This window comes from Crocodylus siamensis, chromosome 10 (genome assembly GCF_052110815.1).
Source record: "Crocodylus siamensis isolate JL-2025a chromosome 10, ASM5211081v1, whole genome shotgun sequence".
NCBI lineage: Eukaryota > Metazoa > Chordata > Crocodylia > Crocodylidae > Crocodylus > Crocodylus siamensis.
In genome coordinates this window covers 9,558,652-9,575,338 of record NC_143404.1, presented here as the reverse complement: position 1 = coordinate 9,575,338, position 16,687 = coordinate 9,558,652, and the positions used below count along the sequence as shown (strand labels likewise).

The 16,687-nt window shown below is 44.4% G+C and overlaps 1 protein-coding gene across 10 annotated transcripts in view; it reads left to right on the top strand.

Moving 5' to 3' along the window:
- Positions 1 to 15,689, top strand: part of JADE2 (jade family PHD finger 2) — a 218,784-nt gene extending 203,095 nt beyond the window's left edge. For 6 of the 10 annotated variants that reach the window (XM_090064984.1, XM_090064985.1, XM_090064980.1 and 3 more), the window contains 2 exons: positions 6,027 to 6,155; positions 10,122 to 11,313. In XM_090064984.1, coding sequence (XP_089921110.1) covers positions 6,027 to 6,155; positions 10,122 to 11,008 — 1,016 coding nt within the window. In that variant the 3' untranslated portion in view covers positions 11,009 to 11,313. Of the gene's footprint in view, positions 1 to 6,026; positions 6,156 to 10,121; positions 11,314 to 11,672 lie in introns of those variants that run through there. The other 4 variants (XM_090064989.1, XM_090064988.1, XM_090064982.1 and 1 more) reach the window with 4 other exon arrangements.
- Positions 15,690 to 16,687: the final 998 nt, after the last annotated feature.

Below are 16,687 nucleotides of genomic sequence, written 5' to 3'. Positions count from 1 at the left end.
TCTCCACCTCCTGTTTGGATGGTGATTGCAGGTCCAGGACGCAGAGCTATCAGTGTTGGGGTTTCCAGCTGAAGCATCTGGCTCCTTGGCATGTTTTAGTTGCATTGGATTCCTTGCAGCGACCCCTGGCTCTGTGAGGAATCAAAGGTTGAGCTGCTGATGGGATGTCTTTGGCTTCTAGGTGCCATCTCCTTTTAACTTTTCACCCTGCTCTATGTCTGCCAGCAGAGACCCTCACACGTGCAGTTTGGGAAGCCCTTAGAAGTTTGTATTAGATAACTAAGTCAGAGCAGCTGCTTTCTTTCCTCTTTGCTTTTCTTAAGAGCACAGTGGCTGAGCCTGCACCCTATGAATTTCTCCCCTGTTTGTCAACGGCAGCGCAGGACCCCACCGCCTGGCCGGCAAAACAGTTTTTCCAGTAGCAGGATCTGGCTTTCTGGCAGGCTCTTCTGCCAGTTATTGTTTGTGGCTTTGGAGTTGCCTCTGAAGGCATCACATGTTTGGGGTTTCTTCAGGAACTCTCTGGACTGCATTTTCCTGTACAAAAGTTTCCTTTGACTGAAGTGCTGGAGTCTGAGAAATGTACATGTGCAAAAGCCTGGGACTTGGATCCCATTCAAATGCCTCGTGTTAGGCTGTCCCAGGTCCCCTTATGGTGCAGAGGCAACACTCCGGGAGTCACACACGGTGTATTCACGTGAGATATGAGCCCACAGCATATTCACATGAGAAAGCCTGAGCATGGTACCCAGGAATTGCAGGGAGAGTCACAGGTTTCCACAACTGTCCAGGTGTTGTGGAGACGTGGCTGTGCAGGACTTTGATTAGATGCTGCTATAGGGCCTGGTTACAGAGGTTTTGAGCACCTGCTCCAACACCCTGACTTATTTCGAATGGTCTTTTATTCCACAAAGCACCCCATTGCAATCAGTGGGTTGCTGATGGACAACAGTAGAAGGACCTAGTTCACTGACCCCATTTTGAGTTGTGGGTCCTCAACACTGTCTGAAAATGACATGTGTATCCCTCATGCCCATGGTCTTCTGCTGAGAGCGTTGCTTTGGGCCTCAGTCTAGTTTCAAAATAACCAGATTGTCATGGGGCAGCAGTTGAATTCCAGAAATCAGAACTGCACTGAATTCCCTGAAGGGGGTTAGGGTTTTCATTTCTTTAACACTGAAGTTTTAAAACTTAGATCTGGACATTTATTACTTGTCTGTAACAATGGGAATGGTTTTCAAGTGGACAGTTTTGCATAATTGTATTTCCAGAGAGTGCGTGTGTGTATGCCAAATGCGGAACTATTCCAAATTCTGTTTGGAGGACTTGAGCTCAGCCATGGAGGTGTATGAGACGTGTTTGCGCCCTGTTACTTAGGCCTTTTCAGCTTCCAATTTTGTGAAGAATTCACAGAATTGAAAGCATACATACATACATACATACTTACATACATACTTACATACATATAATGCCAGGCTGAATAGGATGGCATTGAGAGAGACAGATCTCAAGGGTTTTACTCACCTGAGTCTGTTAAATCGTTGGCATACTTTCTCCCAAAGCAAAGTCGCTTTCCTTCAGGGAGCGCAGGCTCATTTGGATGGGATGACTTGTGACACCAAGAGACTTGGGGTGCAGGGAGGTCATGATGGTTATTTACAAAGCTCAGTTCAACTCCAGGGAAGCGATTCCTCCAAATCTTGACCCACTCATGAAAATCTAAAAAAAGCTCAGAAGATTGGGTTGGGTGACAGGAGGCAAGTAGGAGAGAACACATTAAGGGAAGGGAAGGGAAAGGTTTTCTACTGTGATGCTCTCCAGCTTATTTGTAGCACACGCGTTCAAGATGACAATGCGCTGGGGCAAACATGGTGTAGTACCTCTTCCGCTTTAGAAAAATACCATGTAAACTGGAGAGTCCATGTCAGATGCCCCACAAGAACCTCTTCTGCCCACCAGGTAGGTTTCAGGGAGGCTGAAGAGTGACCTAGCCACGGCTTGGGAATGAATAGCAGTATTATACATGGGCTTTTGTGGTGCTAGTGCAGTTCTGCTGTGTGATTCAGGATGCTGCTTCAGTCCTCATTGCTTCATAGCAGTCTGGGTCATTTTAAGGCAGGTTGTGGTATAATCTCAGACTGCATTTACAGCTGAGCATCAGCTAAGCAGAACAGGCAGAAGTGCCTAAAGCAGGTTAGTTACCGAACGCCATTGTAATCCATGGGAATTCAGTGCCTTGGCTTTTCCGGAGATCACTCGCAGCACCACCCTGCATCCGAACACACTGAAATCCCTTTAGAAACGTGGCCCTTAGTGAATGCAACCATACCTGGAAAACACATCGACAAAACGTAATAGCTGCAGTTTGGCCACGCTTCTATGATTAAAACTAAAATTTGCACTTCCCTCTACTTTACAACAAAGCCACCCAGTAGTGACTGGTGATGCCTCGTGATTAGATCTGTTGTCAGATTTGAGCTCCAACATCCCTGCTGGCAGCGTGTTTTGGGAACCTCAGAGAGCAGGTGCTATAGGTTACTATCCTTACAAATGTTGTGTGTCTACGTAGGGAAGACTAGATTGATTCACACGGTGTTTGTTTCTGCCTAAAGGTGAGTTATCACAGAGAGAATACTGTAGTTACCCACTGATTCATGTGACGGCTTTGTGTGCAAGCTTTGTAAGTACTTAATACGTTTTGATGCAAATGTTATTTTCTCCGACTCCAAATGGCACACATTTGCCAAGTAGATTTATGATCTGAACTGACTGGAGCTGAGCTGTCTATCTCAAAGGACAGGATTTTTTCTTAAGGCAGAGAACTGATTGGTAGCCTCTGGTGATGACTGCTGTCATTAGTGACATAGACATGATGCAGAAGAACTCAGGAGTGTAGGACCGCATCCTTAACGGTCTTTGCATGCCCTTTCAATTCACTGCGAGTTAGGCATCTAAATGCCTGGGAGGATGGGGGCCCTCCGGCCTGGTCCTGCCCCCTTTGAAGTCCCTTTCAGTTTTACTTTTCTATGAGAAGAAGCAGAGACAAGCCATATAATTGCAAATCCAGATATAAAGAAGAAATTGTGGCTTCGTTAGCCAGTTAGAGACCCAGACATGTATTATATGAACAGCATATTAGCATATATCTGTTCCCAGTGGTAGAGCATGGACCTAGCTTTGACTGTATCTATACTCATGCAGGTCAAGATTAAATCTGCTGAAGTTAGTGGTGTTGCTCTAGTTTAAAATTGGTCCAAGCATGATAAAAATCAGGCCCTACTTCCTAGCTGCTGTTTCTGTGACAGATAAACAGCTCATTCAGGCACTGGCCCCGCCATGACACGGAGTAGATGGATGGATCTATGAAAAACATTGCATATTGACTTTCTACTTGCCATGTGTTTGACTAAATAACAACTCTTGTGCCGAGTCTTATGTTTGTGCATCAGTTCAGTAATCCCAGCGGCCTCAGAAGCTATTAAACAAACCCAAAAAGTTCCTGAGTTACATTTCCGTTCTTTTGATCTTTAGCCCAGAATCTTCCCCCACCAAAAAAGAAAACTTATTTCCTGGAAGCCGATTCAGGGTGGCCCCACTTGCTGTCACTTATGGCTACAGCAGACATTTGGCTCTCCTGGGACGGGTGTTTGGAAACAGAGGATATGAACCCATGCTTTCTTGTTGTCCCTTCCAGTAATTCCTCCCTCACATCCAGCACATGTTCTCCTACTGTGCTGGCCCCGATTACAAGTTGGTGAACAGGATCTCTCGTACACAGGCCGATTCCTTAAGATCTTTAGGACTCAGTGTTGTTTCTGCTGCAGAGGTAGCAAGACGTCTGCTTTTTGTTGTTGTAAATATTATCTCAGAGGTGCTTCCTGTGTCAGTATCTACACCACGATTCACGATCATGAATCCACACCACGATTCACGATCACACCAGATAGGCTGCATTTTAGAGCCCGATAATGCAAAACTCTCGTGGTGTCCAGAAATTTGCTAAGCATTCTCAACTCCTATTGACGTCAATGGGAGTTTAGTAATGTTCAGTCCTTTGTGAGATCAAGCCCTTAGATAATTTATTGGCCATTTTTACTTCATTATGCAGAACTAAATGGTCTGCAGGCAGAGAAGAAAGTTGTTCTCCTGGCATTTCCCACACACAGCTTCCCTGACTTGGTTGCACTCCATTCCTGTGACTTGGGGAAAGGAAAAAAAATCTGCATCACTTTTCTCAATTAAGCATAGTTATTACTTATAGTGCACAGTACTTAATGAATGAAACCAGGTGGCCCGTTTTTTTTTGGAAGGGTCTCCGTATAAAGCTACGAGCCTGGGGGTTTATTTTCCCATTGATGAATGATGACATAGGCAGGAGATGCTCATTAAAGCAAAGGGGAATTTCCCACGTAAAAACAAGGCCTTTTCTGTCTTGCATATCTGCCATGCATGAAATGGAAAGTCTATTGCTGACTGCCTGACTTTGAAATGTAGTTGCTATTTTGACAGGTTTCTTCTCAAAAGGTAACATTCATGTTTCTGTTGAGAACCACTGTGCTGTCTAAACAAAGTCATATTTTTATTTGTAAGTGAAATGAAAAATATGTCTGTGTTTCTCCGGTTGCTTGGCAGGAATGTAGCAAATACCAATTTTGCTTTTCTTTCCTTCTCTCTCTGAGTCCTTTGCTTATGAGAAGGTCCTGGATTGGCAGCCCCAGAAATGTAAATATTCTTTGAATCTAGATCCACATATATTGTCAGGCAGGCATCATGCAAAATCCTGCACTAGCGCGTATCAACCCTGACAGAGGGAGAGGAGAGTTCAGTCTCCGTGGCTCATTCAGTCCAGAGGTTCACTGCTAAACTGCTAACAAGTCTGGGGGGGGATTTACATGATGCTCATACCTTTCCACCCTTGTACAGCTATCACATGGAGTAGCTTTTGGTCATCGCCAGCCTGGGTCAGATTCAAGCTAATGATCAAGCCAGGAAAAATTTCCCATCACATTTCCAGTCCCTTCAGCAATTGAATCTCCTCTGCGTTTGGTTTCAGGACTCTGTCCCCCCCTCACTGATGTTAAGAAGAATTTTTGCATGGACTTCTTTAGGAGAAGGTTTATGCCATGAATGAGAAGAATACAGTTTTGAATATCTCACCTGGTAATAACAGTTGTACTTTCCATAGGGTACATAAGTAGTCCTATTTGCCCAAGAGGAATAAATCCAGTTGATATGCAAAACCGTTTAGTACATATTGATTTTTAGCTGAATGTCCAAATGGCTATGAATTATGTTTCTGGGTTATTATAGGCAGCGCTGCATTGTCTTTCCTGCTCCATTTAGCTAGGTTCAATACGGTGCTTAAAGCTGTATAGGCTTTTTTTTCCTCCTGCTGTAAGCAACAGTAGTTATTACATCAGAAGGACCAAATCAAGACAGGTTTGCTGAAAAATGCTGTAAAATATCATCTTTATCAAACTTGTGTTGCAGCTTTATACCTCTTAAGGCAGAGAACGTGGATAAATCCTGTGTGTTTGCCTGTGATATACATACAGTTTGCGTTTTACAGCCAGCTGCAAAGGTTGCAATGGTTAGATGACTTATACCCATCTGGCTTCTCAAGACAGAAACCATTGGCACTAAAGGGCTTAATCTAGCAAAGCATTTTAAGCAAGTGAGCCATCCACTAGCCGTTCCTGCGCCTATATTAAACTTGGGTTTAAGTGCTTTATGTCCTGTTACTTCTTCACATAACCTGTAGGAATCAAAACCTGTGGGATTTGTAAGAAAAGTAACATCTACTTGCCCAAATGATGGTGCACTGCTCTCCTGTGGCACTTTGGTCCCAGGTTTGATTGAAGTCTGGTGTTCCTTCATTGAAGATGGCTAGTAAGGACTGTTCTAGTTCCTTACCCTTATCCCCAGGTTCCTGTGCTCTTCAGTCACCTGTTATCACAGATGCCTTGATTAGGTGATCTTACATTTATTTTTATTTTTTTTTCTGGGGGGAAAAAAAACCCAAACAGAACAAACTGGGAAGAAAACAAAGGGAAAGAAAAGTGACCCCAAAAGGAAAGGAAGAGATGGGAGAAAAAGCAGTCCTGAGAAGAAAGAAAAAAGGAAATCAGGGAGTGAATCAGTATTGGGACAGCTGGGTAAGTTTGACTGAATGAACACGGCCTTAAAGCATCTGGCCAAGGCAGGAGTCAGTGGAATGGAAAGGCTTTGCTGTTTGGGAAAGGGGGGGTTAGGGCTAAGTGGCAGCGGCAGCTCTGGAGGCCACGCGCTCCCACTTGCCACCGCTGAGTGACAGACGGACTGTGAGAGCTCCTTACATTGCTTCCTCTCCATGCTGCGAGGCACACGGTAAACCAGCCCGCACCATGACCCCAGAGGAGGGGCTGTTTGTCCACAGTACGCAGCTCTTAGGCTGAAGGCTGCACTCAGGCTGGGAGAAGCTAGGGAAGAATTCATTCAATATATTTTAATGAGAAAAGATCATTTTCCTTCCTGGGGATACAACCCTCCATCACAAAAGCGGCTGGGCCCAGGTAGCTGTGCTGGCAGCTATGAGATGGGTGCAGAGTAACTCTGCTCTCAGCATTAGTCTGTCTTTTCCCATAGCCCGACTGCCCCAGTATTGCGATGCGTAACTAGCTCTAATCCCTTCCTGCACTGCACAGGAACAAACATCCCGAAAAAAACTCTTTCCTGGCAGCCACAACTTCTTTTTTACAGGGAATTTGATGCCTGATCTATTTTCTGATGTTTAAACAGTATCTGTGACCCCCCGCCACCCAGTGTCCATGTAGTGTGGCAGGCTGCCTGGCTTAAACCCTGGCAGGCAATGGGTTAACCCCTTCCTCTCCCACAGGTGTGAGGAAATAATGCAAGGAGGAAGGGGGCTGGCTGCCCAATCAGCGTGTAGGAGGAAAGCCGGGGAACCCTAGAAAGGAGCTCTCTGGCACTAGGAGGGCAAAGAAATTTGGGGGCAGGTTTGGTTTGTATCCTGCACTTGGCTTACCTGTCTCCCCCCCTGCCTTTTTTTCCCTCTTGATAGATCTGAAACCATAGCAGTAGGGAGAGAAAGTTTCTCTGTGAAAGGGCATTTAGAGTAGCTATCCCATTATGCTAACAAGGATACTCTAGAGTCTTTCTCCTTGAAACATCTTACACAGTGCCTTGAGATTGCCTGTGATATTCCTTACCACTATTTCCCCCCTCCTTAGATGGCATCCTGAGTCCTCAGCTTTAAGTGATGTCACATCAGGTAGCTAGTTCTGCGGTGATCTTCCACAGCAGTGTTTTCTTACCAGTCTGAAATGGAGGGATTTGTCATGTATTGTGCTGTCCCTTAAAAAGGGCAGGGCAGAACTGAGTTTAAACCACCAAACACAACTTTATATAAAGTTAGCAAAGTAGGGACAGGAATGGCTTATAATGAGAAATGAATTCCTTCTATGTCAGGTCTTCAGGGTTCTGAATTTCTTTTTTTTTTTTTTTCTTCAATAGGCCATTTTTTAGAGTTGAATTCCTAGCAAATATGAGTCATAGAAATTTGAGCTGGGACACACCTGTAGATCTACGATTAGGTCATCTTGCTAATTATCTTACCACTGCAGAAATGGTCTGTCCTCTTATTACTGCAAGCAATTCCTCTTCTCCAGCACTTGCACCTTTCACATGTGTCAGTGGCTCTCCTGCCTTCACCCCTCTGTTATCACCTTTTCATTCTTATTGCCTGGCTTTAAAACTCCTCACAAGTCTGTCCCTCCACCCTCTCTATTCCTGCTCTGCTTTGCTCAGTATTTTGCTATCAAATTAGTGCAACAGGCCAGGCAATCAAGGGGAAATTCATCTCCTGATCTGCTGGCAGGGTAGACCTAGAGGAAAAGAATTTGGCTTGGGCTTAGCTGGGAATGCAAGGGCCAGTAGGTGCATCTAACACATCTGCTTCTTCACAGCACATGTGTTGTTTTCCTGCTTTCAGTTTTATTTAAGAAATAAACTAGTATAGTTCAGTAAGTGTTCCCTGTAAGGATTAACCAGCTTCTTGGGATCAGATGATTGGGATTTGCCTTAAAAAAGAAGTCTGGTGCATTGCAGTACTATGGAAATATGACAGCTTAAGAAAAGTAGTGGCGGCTATATTATTTTGGAGTCACTTGTAACAGATCAGAACAGCTTTCTCTTGTTTAATAATCACTGTTTCACATCTGATAGGGATATTTTAATCACTGCCTGTCTTAATAAATTTGGCTAAAACCTAAAGAAACCGTCATAGCAACAGCAGGTCGTATCTTGAAGTTCTTTGAGTCCTCAGCCTCAGCTTCCACTCAGGTCAATGAGCCTTCAACCTAAGTGACTTTTAAGGCTGAGTTCAACATTAGAAACCACAAAGTCCATCTGAAATGCCGTCCACATCATTTGTTTGACTTGGAAGCTTGTGTGTGCAGAGGCTGTACGGCTGTCTGTTAAAATCAAGCCCCCTTTTTTAAACCTAAAGGAGGCATCTCTACTAACATTAGCGTAGTCCAAGCTCAGAAGCGCCTGCAGGTTTTGTGCAGCCAAAATGAATAGTGCAAGGCAGATCCTTATTTGAGGAAACTGCTGCTTTCATTAAACCTTGGGTCCTGCCTTGTACTTTGGTCGATTGCTTTAGCAGCTTATCAAGTTGGTCCCTCTTTCTACTATGCCCCAGAATGCGAGATTAAAGGAGACACTTCTTTAAATGAAAAGAGACGTTTAGAACAAGTCAAAGGAAACCCTTCTTCACACACTCTCCCCAGCCCTCAGACAGATGGGGGCATCAGGTACAGTGTGCTCTCAAAAGGGGCTTTCTCATTCTTTGCTCATTGATAACATCTCTGGCTATGCAAACTGAGATGAGGAGTAGCATGGGTCATGTTTTAGTGCACAGTTAAGTGCCTGCAGGATTGAGGCAAGAGTTTCCCTCCCCCAGCCCTGTACAGTGTGCCGCAGGTGAGAAACATCATGTGGGGTGATGCCAAGAGCAGCAGGAATTGGCGACTGAGGGAGGCTGATGCTCTGAGCTACGCCATGTCCCGCACATGATACTTTTCTTTGCCTGTGACTGTGTGTGTGCTGCAAGGCAGCCATCACATGTTGAGGCTTATAAAATTATTAGAAGTAATCCTGACTGTCTCTTTTCATTTGTTCCAGCTTTGACCTTGTTCCATTCAGACAGGAGTGATCCAAGCTTAATTGTCTTCTTCCAGGGAGTTGAGGATACTAAAATTATGATTCAAGAGGCTAAAAGAGGGAGTATAGTACCAGTGATTTTGCTTTGTGCTTTCCCAGCAGGACTCCAGCCAAGCACCTTTCTTACCTAGCTGCTCTTATAAAGGTTGTGCCCTGAGAGCATTTCAACCCCCGCCTGGCACAAGCATTGCAACCTGCGGGTTCTCACCATCCCCAAGCAAAGGCCTGTAGTAAGAGCAGAGTTCTCATTGCGGGACTAGAGTTCATCCAGCCCTTCATCTCCTTCCCATTCTTGAAAGACTCCTGCGTATGACTGTCCTGTAGTTGAAAGGACTGTAGTACTTCTGGATGGCTAGATAGATGCCTTAGGCTCTCAGTCCAGTTCTCCCCAGTCACTCCTCCTTCACAGCTTGCACCATCCATCTAGCTGAAGTACTGTATCTCGTTTGCCATGAACACAGGGTGACCTGTACTGGCACGCTGTAGGTCTGCCAGGTTGCAGCGACTCGACCTCTGAAGAAGTTTTGGATTCTGTCTGTTCTTTGCAGGTTCAGTTAGCCCAGGTTTAGATCCAGGTTCAGTTGCTCCAGAAGTCTTCTCTAGGGACACTGTTATGCCTGGTGAATAGTGTGGCTAACGTATGGGATTTACCAGTATACACACAATTAACCAGGATTACCTAAGGCAAAGGATGTACGTACACTGTCTCGCACGCTGCATGGCGCATTGCAGCAGACATTTGAGTTCTTGAATATCTGCCTAGAACCAGAGAATTGTTCCAGGGTTTTTTATCACAGTTTACAGTTTTGATATTGCATTAGACTAGCTTTGCAGTCTGAGCACACAGTGAATGCTTCTGAATTCTTAGACAAATGCTTTGTCTTTTGATTATTTTTCAGGGTTGTCAACTTCCTTTCCTATAGACGGGACGTTCTTCAACAGCTGGTTGGCCCAGTCTGTTCAGATTACCACTGAGAACATGACAATGAGTGAATGGTCCTTGAACAATGGCCATCACGAAGACAACACCCCAGGTCTTTCTGAGGAGCTTTTACAAGATGAAGAGACCTTGTTAAGTTTTATGATGGATCATTCTTTGAAATCCCCATTCAAGCAGAGCGAAGCAACTAAGAAAGTTAAAAGCAAAACCAGATCGAACACTAAGAAAAAACTGTCAAGAAATGGCTTGAACACGCTCTTCAAGAGTCACCAGGAGGGGGATTCCGATCAGTGGACTAACAACATCAGTGACTTATCGGACGATGCCACAAAGCCCTTTGCTCGCAATTCAAGACCTAGCGGGTCAGAGAAAGGAACGGCAAAGCCTCACGCAGATCGCAAAGGGGCCGGTGAAATTAAGAAAGCAGCAAAGAAAGGATCTTCGCATCCTCCTCCAAAAGCGAATGATTCCCACGCCTCTTCGGGTCTGAGAAGCGCTGTAAGCAGAGATGAGGAGACAATGAATTGTTCTCAGTCTGAGCCCAGTTCCCTGGTTAAAGTGCCTGACTCAGTAGGTAGTCCGAAAACAGTCGTGAGGTTTAAATTACCAAAGGACAACAGAGGGACTAGGAGGTCACCGATCCAGAAGCCTGACACGGTTAACGGGCCTCCAGTCAATGAAAGGTCAAAGGTCATTTTGCACCATTTTGACAATGAGACTGATGGCTACTTCTCTGATGCAGAAATGAGCGACTCCGACACGGAATCCGGTAGTGGCCGCGTGCAGCGGAGCCAGTTAGATTCAGGAAATGAGGATATTGTCAGAATGAGTATTTTGGCATCCTAACTCCACTAGATTTCCCAACTGTGACAGTCCTATGAGGCCTAAACCCAGTTACAACTGCCATGTTCAATTTCTGCCTGGTATCATAACGAAGGGGGTTTTTAATGTGTATATATAGTTTAAAATTCAGCACTGTTGTCTTTCTCTTCTCTATATGCCTGAGATACAGCTTAAGCTTCACCAACATAGATTACCGTAAGAGTAGTTGTCCCTCCTTAGTTACCTTCGGTATCCCAGTTAAAAGAAACGCAAGCATGCGCATTAAGAGACTTGTGCTTGCAAGCAACGAGCAAGAAGACATCCTACAATCCTAATAAAGAGGTCTGATGTACCCAGTGACCGTTGTTTCTGCAGGGATGACAGTTTTATGGGCATTATTTAAAGACAGACAGATTTCATGCTCTGCCTGGGATTACTGCCCCTGTATGGCAGGGTGCGCAGTAGAGGTACTATGATAGCCGCCTACACGTACACACGCACACACCCCCCCTTAGTGAAGAAGTAACACCCTGGGTGTGTATGTGTGTACGCAAGGAATAGAATAAGCGATTCTAAGATAATAAAGCACAAAAAGCTCATTGGAAGAAAGCACTTATGGGTGGAGGAGAACAACATCCTATGTGTAGTTTGTTAAATCCTTGATTCTTTTTTTTTCTCACCTTTTCAGTCTGATCAAAATCCGTCCAGGGGTCAAGAGCCAAGATGTGCCCCAGCACTACATCTGTCAGAGCCAGAGTTGGGCAGCACTGTAAACAAGTCATCCGAGGCTTTGGTTAGATAGAAGATACACATCTTTGTGCTAGAACTGCCATGCTCTCCTGCTCTCCACTAATACTCCTCCTGAGTAGCTATGGGTATCTGGTGATGCGATGTAGACCTTGGAGGTTATTTGAACACTTTAAGGCTGTTTTGAAAATTGTAAACAATTTACTCAGGTCAATTGAGGAGCCTTTACCAAAACAGTTGGGCCAAAATTGAGTGGGGTGGAGGAGAAACATTTTCTGGAAAAAAGAGGGGAAACCTTGATTTGGCTGAAGCATTTGATCAGGCAAAAGAGATAATGCCAGCGCTTCGTCTTAAATGTTGGAGGCTGCACTCAGCTGTGTGGGAAGCTGTGCAGGTAAACTCCCTTTCACAGCTGTGGATGCTTGGCCCCAGGTCTAAATGGAACATCATTTTAGAGGAAATTAAACTGTTTGCCTGTATCATCCTGTTTTCCTACTGAACACTATAACAACAACAAGTTTATCCCTCCCCATCTTTTTTTCTGTTCTTTAAATCCTAGTTAAGAGCTGTTGACTCGTCGTAGGAGGGTGATTCACAGAAGCTGACATTCTAAATATTACAATAATTTAATGCATAAAACGTCCCCAGTAAGCCTTAAATGTTGTTTTAAAAGCCCATGTTACCTATGAGTCAGGCAAATTTCCATGTTTGCACTTAATTGCACCATTACTTCAGTTTTGGCTTCAAAGGTCACAGTTAAGTCGCGCTACGTGTTTTATTGGAGTGACCCCAGTGTGAGCTCAGGGAACAACAAAAAAAACAAAAAAAAAAAAAAAAAGGAATTCACTGAAACTTTTGTTGTTGTTGTTGCTGTTGTTTTTTAAAAAGTAAAAAAGTAAAAAAAAAACAACAAAAAATACAAAAAAAAAAAACCCACAAAACAAAATGACCACAAACCATACCTGGGACATTTCTGCAACTGGTAAAAACCCATCACTTTAAACAAAACCCTTGCAGTTGTCAAACGAATCAGTCAAATCATTTTGTGGATGCCAAAGAATATTTTGACAGTAAAGCAGCACAGCCAGAAACCGGAAACTTGTCATTTTGAAAACTGGGATGTAATTTAGCAGCAAAGGACTAAAGACACATTCATGACACACTGCTGAGGCGATAGATTCCAAGCTTGCTGAAGAGGATGCGTCCATCGCCGGGACCGCGTCCTGCCGTTTTGATTTCTGACGCTTTTTGCTCATTCCACTCTGAGCTTTCTTTTGAAACTCTGGGACTCCTAAAATTGACTCTCGTGGTGTTTTAGAGTAAACCATCTTTACCAGCCTTCAAAAGTCCTTGTTACCAGTTAAATTGCGGCCGAATAAACACAGCCATGGATAATCCCAACTGCTTTAAAAAAGAGAGAAAAAGCAATCGACTCTAGAACCAAACATTGGGTGTTTCCCTCATTTGGTAAATTTTTTTATGTTCGGTAGTAGCAAAAAGAAGACACGTAAAAATAAGAAAGGAACCACCAAAAACGTGGTTATAAATTTTAGCATAATTCATGGAGGTTGGAAACTAAAACCTGCTCATTAATTAAGGCTCAGTATGTTCAGATAATGTTAAATACAGTAAATAGGACTTAGTTTATCTTATCAGGCTTGCTAGCTTTAGCTACAGTATCCTAGTTATAAGAGTCATAACAATAATCAGTATGCTGCCTTTTTAATGAATCTTGCTTCCGTGTGCTTCACTTCAACTATGGTAAAACAAATCACAAATTTCACTGTACACAGCTTCATCCATCAGCTTCTGCATTCCTTGCCTGCTCCGTACAGGAAAGCAAACGGGGACGGACTTTAAAGAACAACCAAATCCAAATGGTTCCATGTTTCTGTTGAATCGTCTGCAGCACTGTGATCCGCTCCATTGTTACTGTGAACAGGAAAGAGTTCAGAACCAAAAACAAAAAACAAAATAAGGTGGTTATAAACAGTCACGGGACTTCAGACATCATGATTTGGGATCAGGGAATAAAGTTATATGCAGAAGGGCCAAATTCGGCCTGGATGGTTTGTAAAATGAGAGGAAGCTAACAGAAGCGTTTATCAGAATTGCTGGGAGAGAAGCCAAAAGAGTGTTTAATAGACAGTGGCAGAAAATGTTTCTTTTGTAAACTCTGTTTATGAGAGCACTCCAAACTGGGTGTAAATGTTTAACCCTTTGTCTTGTGGCTTAGTTAACTCTCAGTCGTTTGTGTAATTGCTGTGGGATGCCTATGACCGGAGTCTTGAATTCACCGGCATGAGAAACAACAGTCATTCGTGTCTGCGTCTAAAAGCACAGCCCCAAATCCAGGGCTGAAGCACGCTCCCAGCTGCGCCCGTCCTGCCCTGGCGGAGTCCCTGGAGTTGTTGTAGGCGTGCCCACACAACGAGCTGCGCCAGACATGCGATGGGGTCACCCTAAACAAGGCTTGCAGTGGGTGTTGGGAGGAAGGCTCCACGCCTGTGATGCCAGCCTGCTCCTGCTTCCTCAGTAGGCAAGCTGGTCGCAGATGGGGTTGGCTCCCAGCAAAAGGGGTGAGGACCAACGGGAGAGAGCAGAGGGGGTCGCTGTGGGCAGTAGGCCAGATCTAGCCTCACTTCCAAGCCAATCCAAGACCCCCTCTCTGGCTTTCGCAGCCCCTCCAGCAGCCTCCCAAACCGCCTGGAAATTAGCCAGCACTTAGTCACCGGGCACTTGGTACCTGGCTGGGTTCCTGAATGGGAGAAACACTCCACATGCCCCTTGCTCCCACATCCTCACCACCTACTCAGTTCATAACAAAAATGCTAATATTGAGGAAAGAGAAAATGTTCCAGGGAAATATTTTTGATGTATTGTAAATGTATTTTGAAATGAACAAAAAGAAAAAAATATAATGGTTTATTTTATTAAACAAATGTTGTCTTTAAGATGATGTATAAACTGCAGGAATTGACATTTGCACTGTAAAAGGACCTGTTTCCTTGGAGAAGAAGCACCACAACTGTGGGTTAATAAGATGATGACACAAGTAGCTATGATCAACACTCATGTCTCGTTCATACAGAACAATCAAAATTCGTGTTTGAACACTGGTGGCTAGTGGAGTTTCCTGAAGACAGTTCTGAGTTTACACATTCATTTTCCCCTACATAGAATTGCTGGATTGGAGATCTTCTGCACCATTTTTTTTTTTAATGTCTAATTTTTGGCTGACATCTTCCCTCAAAGCACAATGGAGTACTAGCCATTTCAACATGAAGAAGAGACCAGGATTCACTCCCCCTTTGTACATAGCCCTGTTTATTTTCATGAGCCTGTCACTTAGTCCCCACCAAAAACCCCACCATTAAGGGACCTCTTTTTCTGTTGCCAGGGCAGCGTGTTAATTTTGGTTGTTCTTTAAGGAAATTCCCATGTATTTTGCTCCATTCCACACACGAAACAGACCCGCTTCACATCAGTTACAGGAAACGATATGAATGTCACAGGAGGAGAAACCCTTCTGTTTTCTTTGTTTCAAAGAACGTGATGTGCCATTTGTTAATATAAAAGAGAAATATTGAAAATATATTGAAAAGAGCAATTTTAAATTATTTTTGGCTTATGTTGCAATATTTATTTTCTTGTATTAGAAATTCCTTTGTAGAGAAAAAAATGTATTTTTCATTAATGCAAAAACCTATTTCTCCTTTTTGTACATTTTCCATGTTAGTTAATCCTTAAAGCAATATAATGTATCAAACTTGTTCCGTGTGAGACTGTATTATGCATGCTATTTGTGTTGCCTTGGACTAGCTCTGTCTGCCATTATTTTCATCATGTTTAGATTCAGTGTATGCTTTAATACACATTGGGACCATGGCCCATTGCTTATGAAGAAACCTTTGCATTCCTCAATGTGTTGGCAAATGCAGTCAATAAAGCAGTGTTTTATGTGTACGTTTGTGTTAGAGTATTATGTAGTTAACAAATTCAAGTGGAGCAAATACACCTTGGTATCAGAAGACCCACCTCTTTCGCATCCCCTGTCCCTGGTAAGGGGGATCCAGTTGTACCACGTATAGGACATCCATTTGTTCCTGCTCAGGTTAGTTGACTGTTAGCTCCCTGGTAGTCTGATACGTGTGTGCCCTGTCTCCTTCAATGAGCAATAGCCATCTATCACCCCAAATAAGTTAACACTCGGAGAAGTCACCTGGAAAGGTACGTTTGTCAGCTCTGTAATTCACTGCTTGGGGGAGGCTGAGCAGGGCTTTATAACATTTTAGCAGACTGCAAAATCTCTTTGTGTTCATTGCAAATAAGTGGCGTAGATCGAGTGTATCGGATAAATGAGGAGCTGCTTTTCCTCTGGGGTATAGACTCTGATTGCTGACGTGCTGTTGTCCTCTGGTGACTTTATTTCCATTGGTTGGGTAGTGTCACGGAGTCACAGAGGGGCTCCGTGATTGTGAGGGTGATTGGCAGGGCTGCCAATCACCCAGGCAGCCCAGGTGCCTGGTTGCCAGGGGCCACCAGGTGGTCACATGACCGGAAGGGGGCAGGGCCAGGCCTTTATAACCAGCTCAGGCCAGAGCCTGAGACACAGTTCCCTTCTGGCTGCCGCAGGAGCAGGAGCTCTGCGGCTGAGCTGAGCGGCCTGGGTTAGTGGCTGCTACTTCATCGCGCTAACCGGCTGCAATGATGCAGGGAACAGCATCGCCCTGACTGGAGGTAGGATTGCGGGCCCTGGTGGGGCTTGGAGTTATTAGGTGTGTGGAGCCTTTGCTTATGTTATAGCCAGATGGCTTGAGTATTAAGTTACAGTTTATACCGGAGGACCGGGTGAGGCTGTAGGGGAGCGAGGAGGCCTCAAGGGGAGCTTCCCCACAGCTTGGGGGTTCCCAGTGCCCAGTTGAGGCACAGTGCCAGGGGCACTAGTGTCGGTGC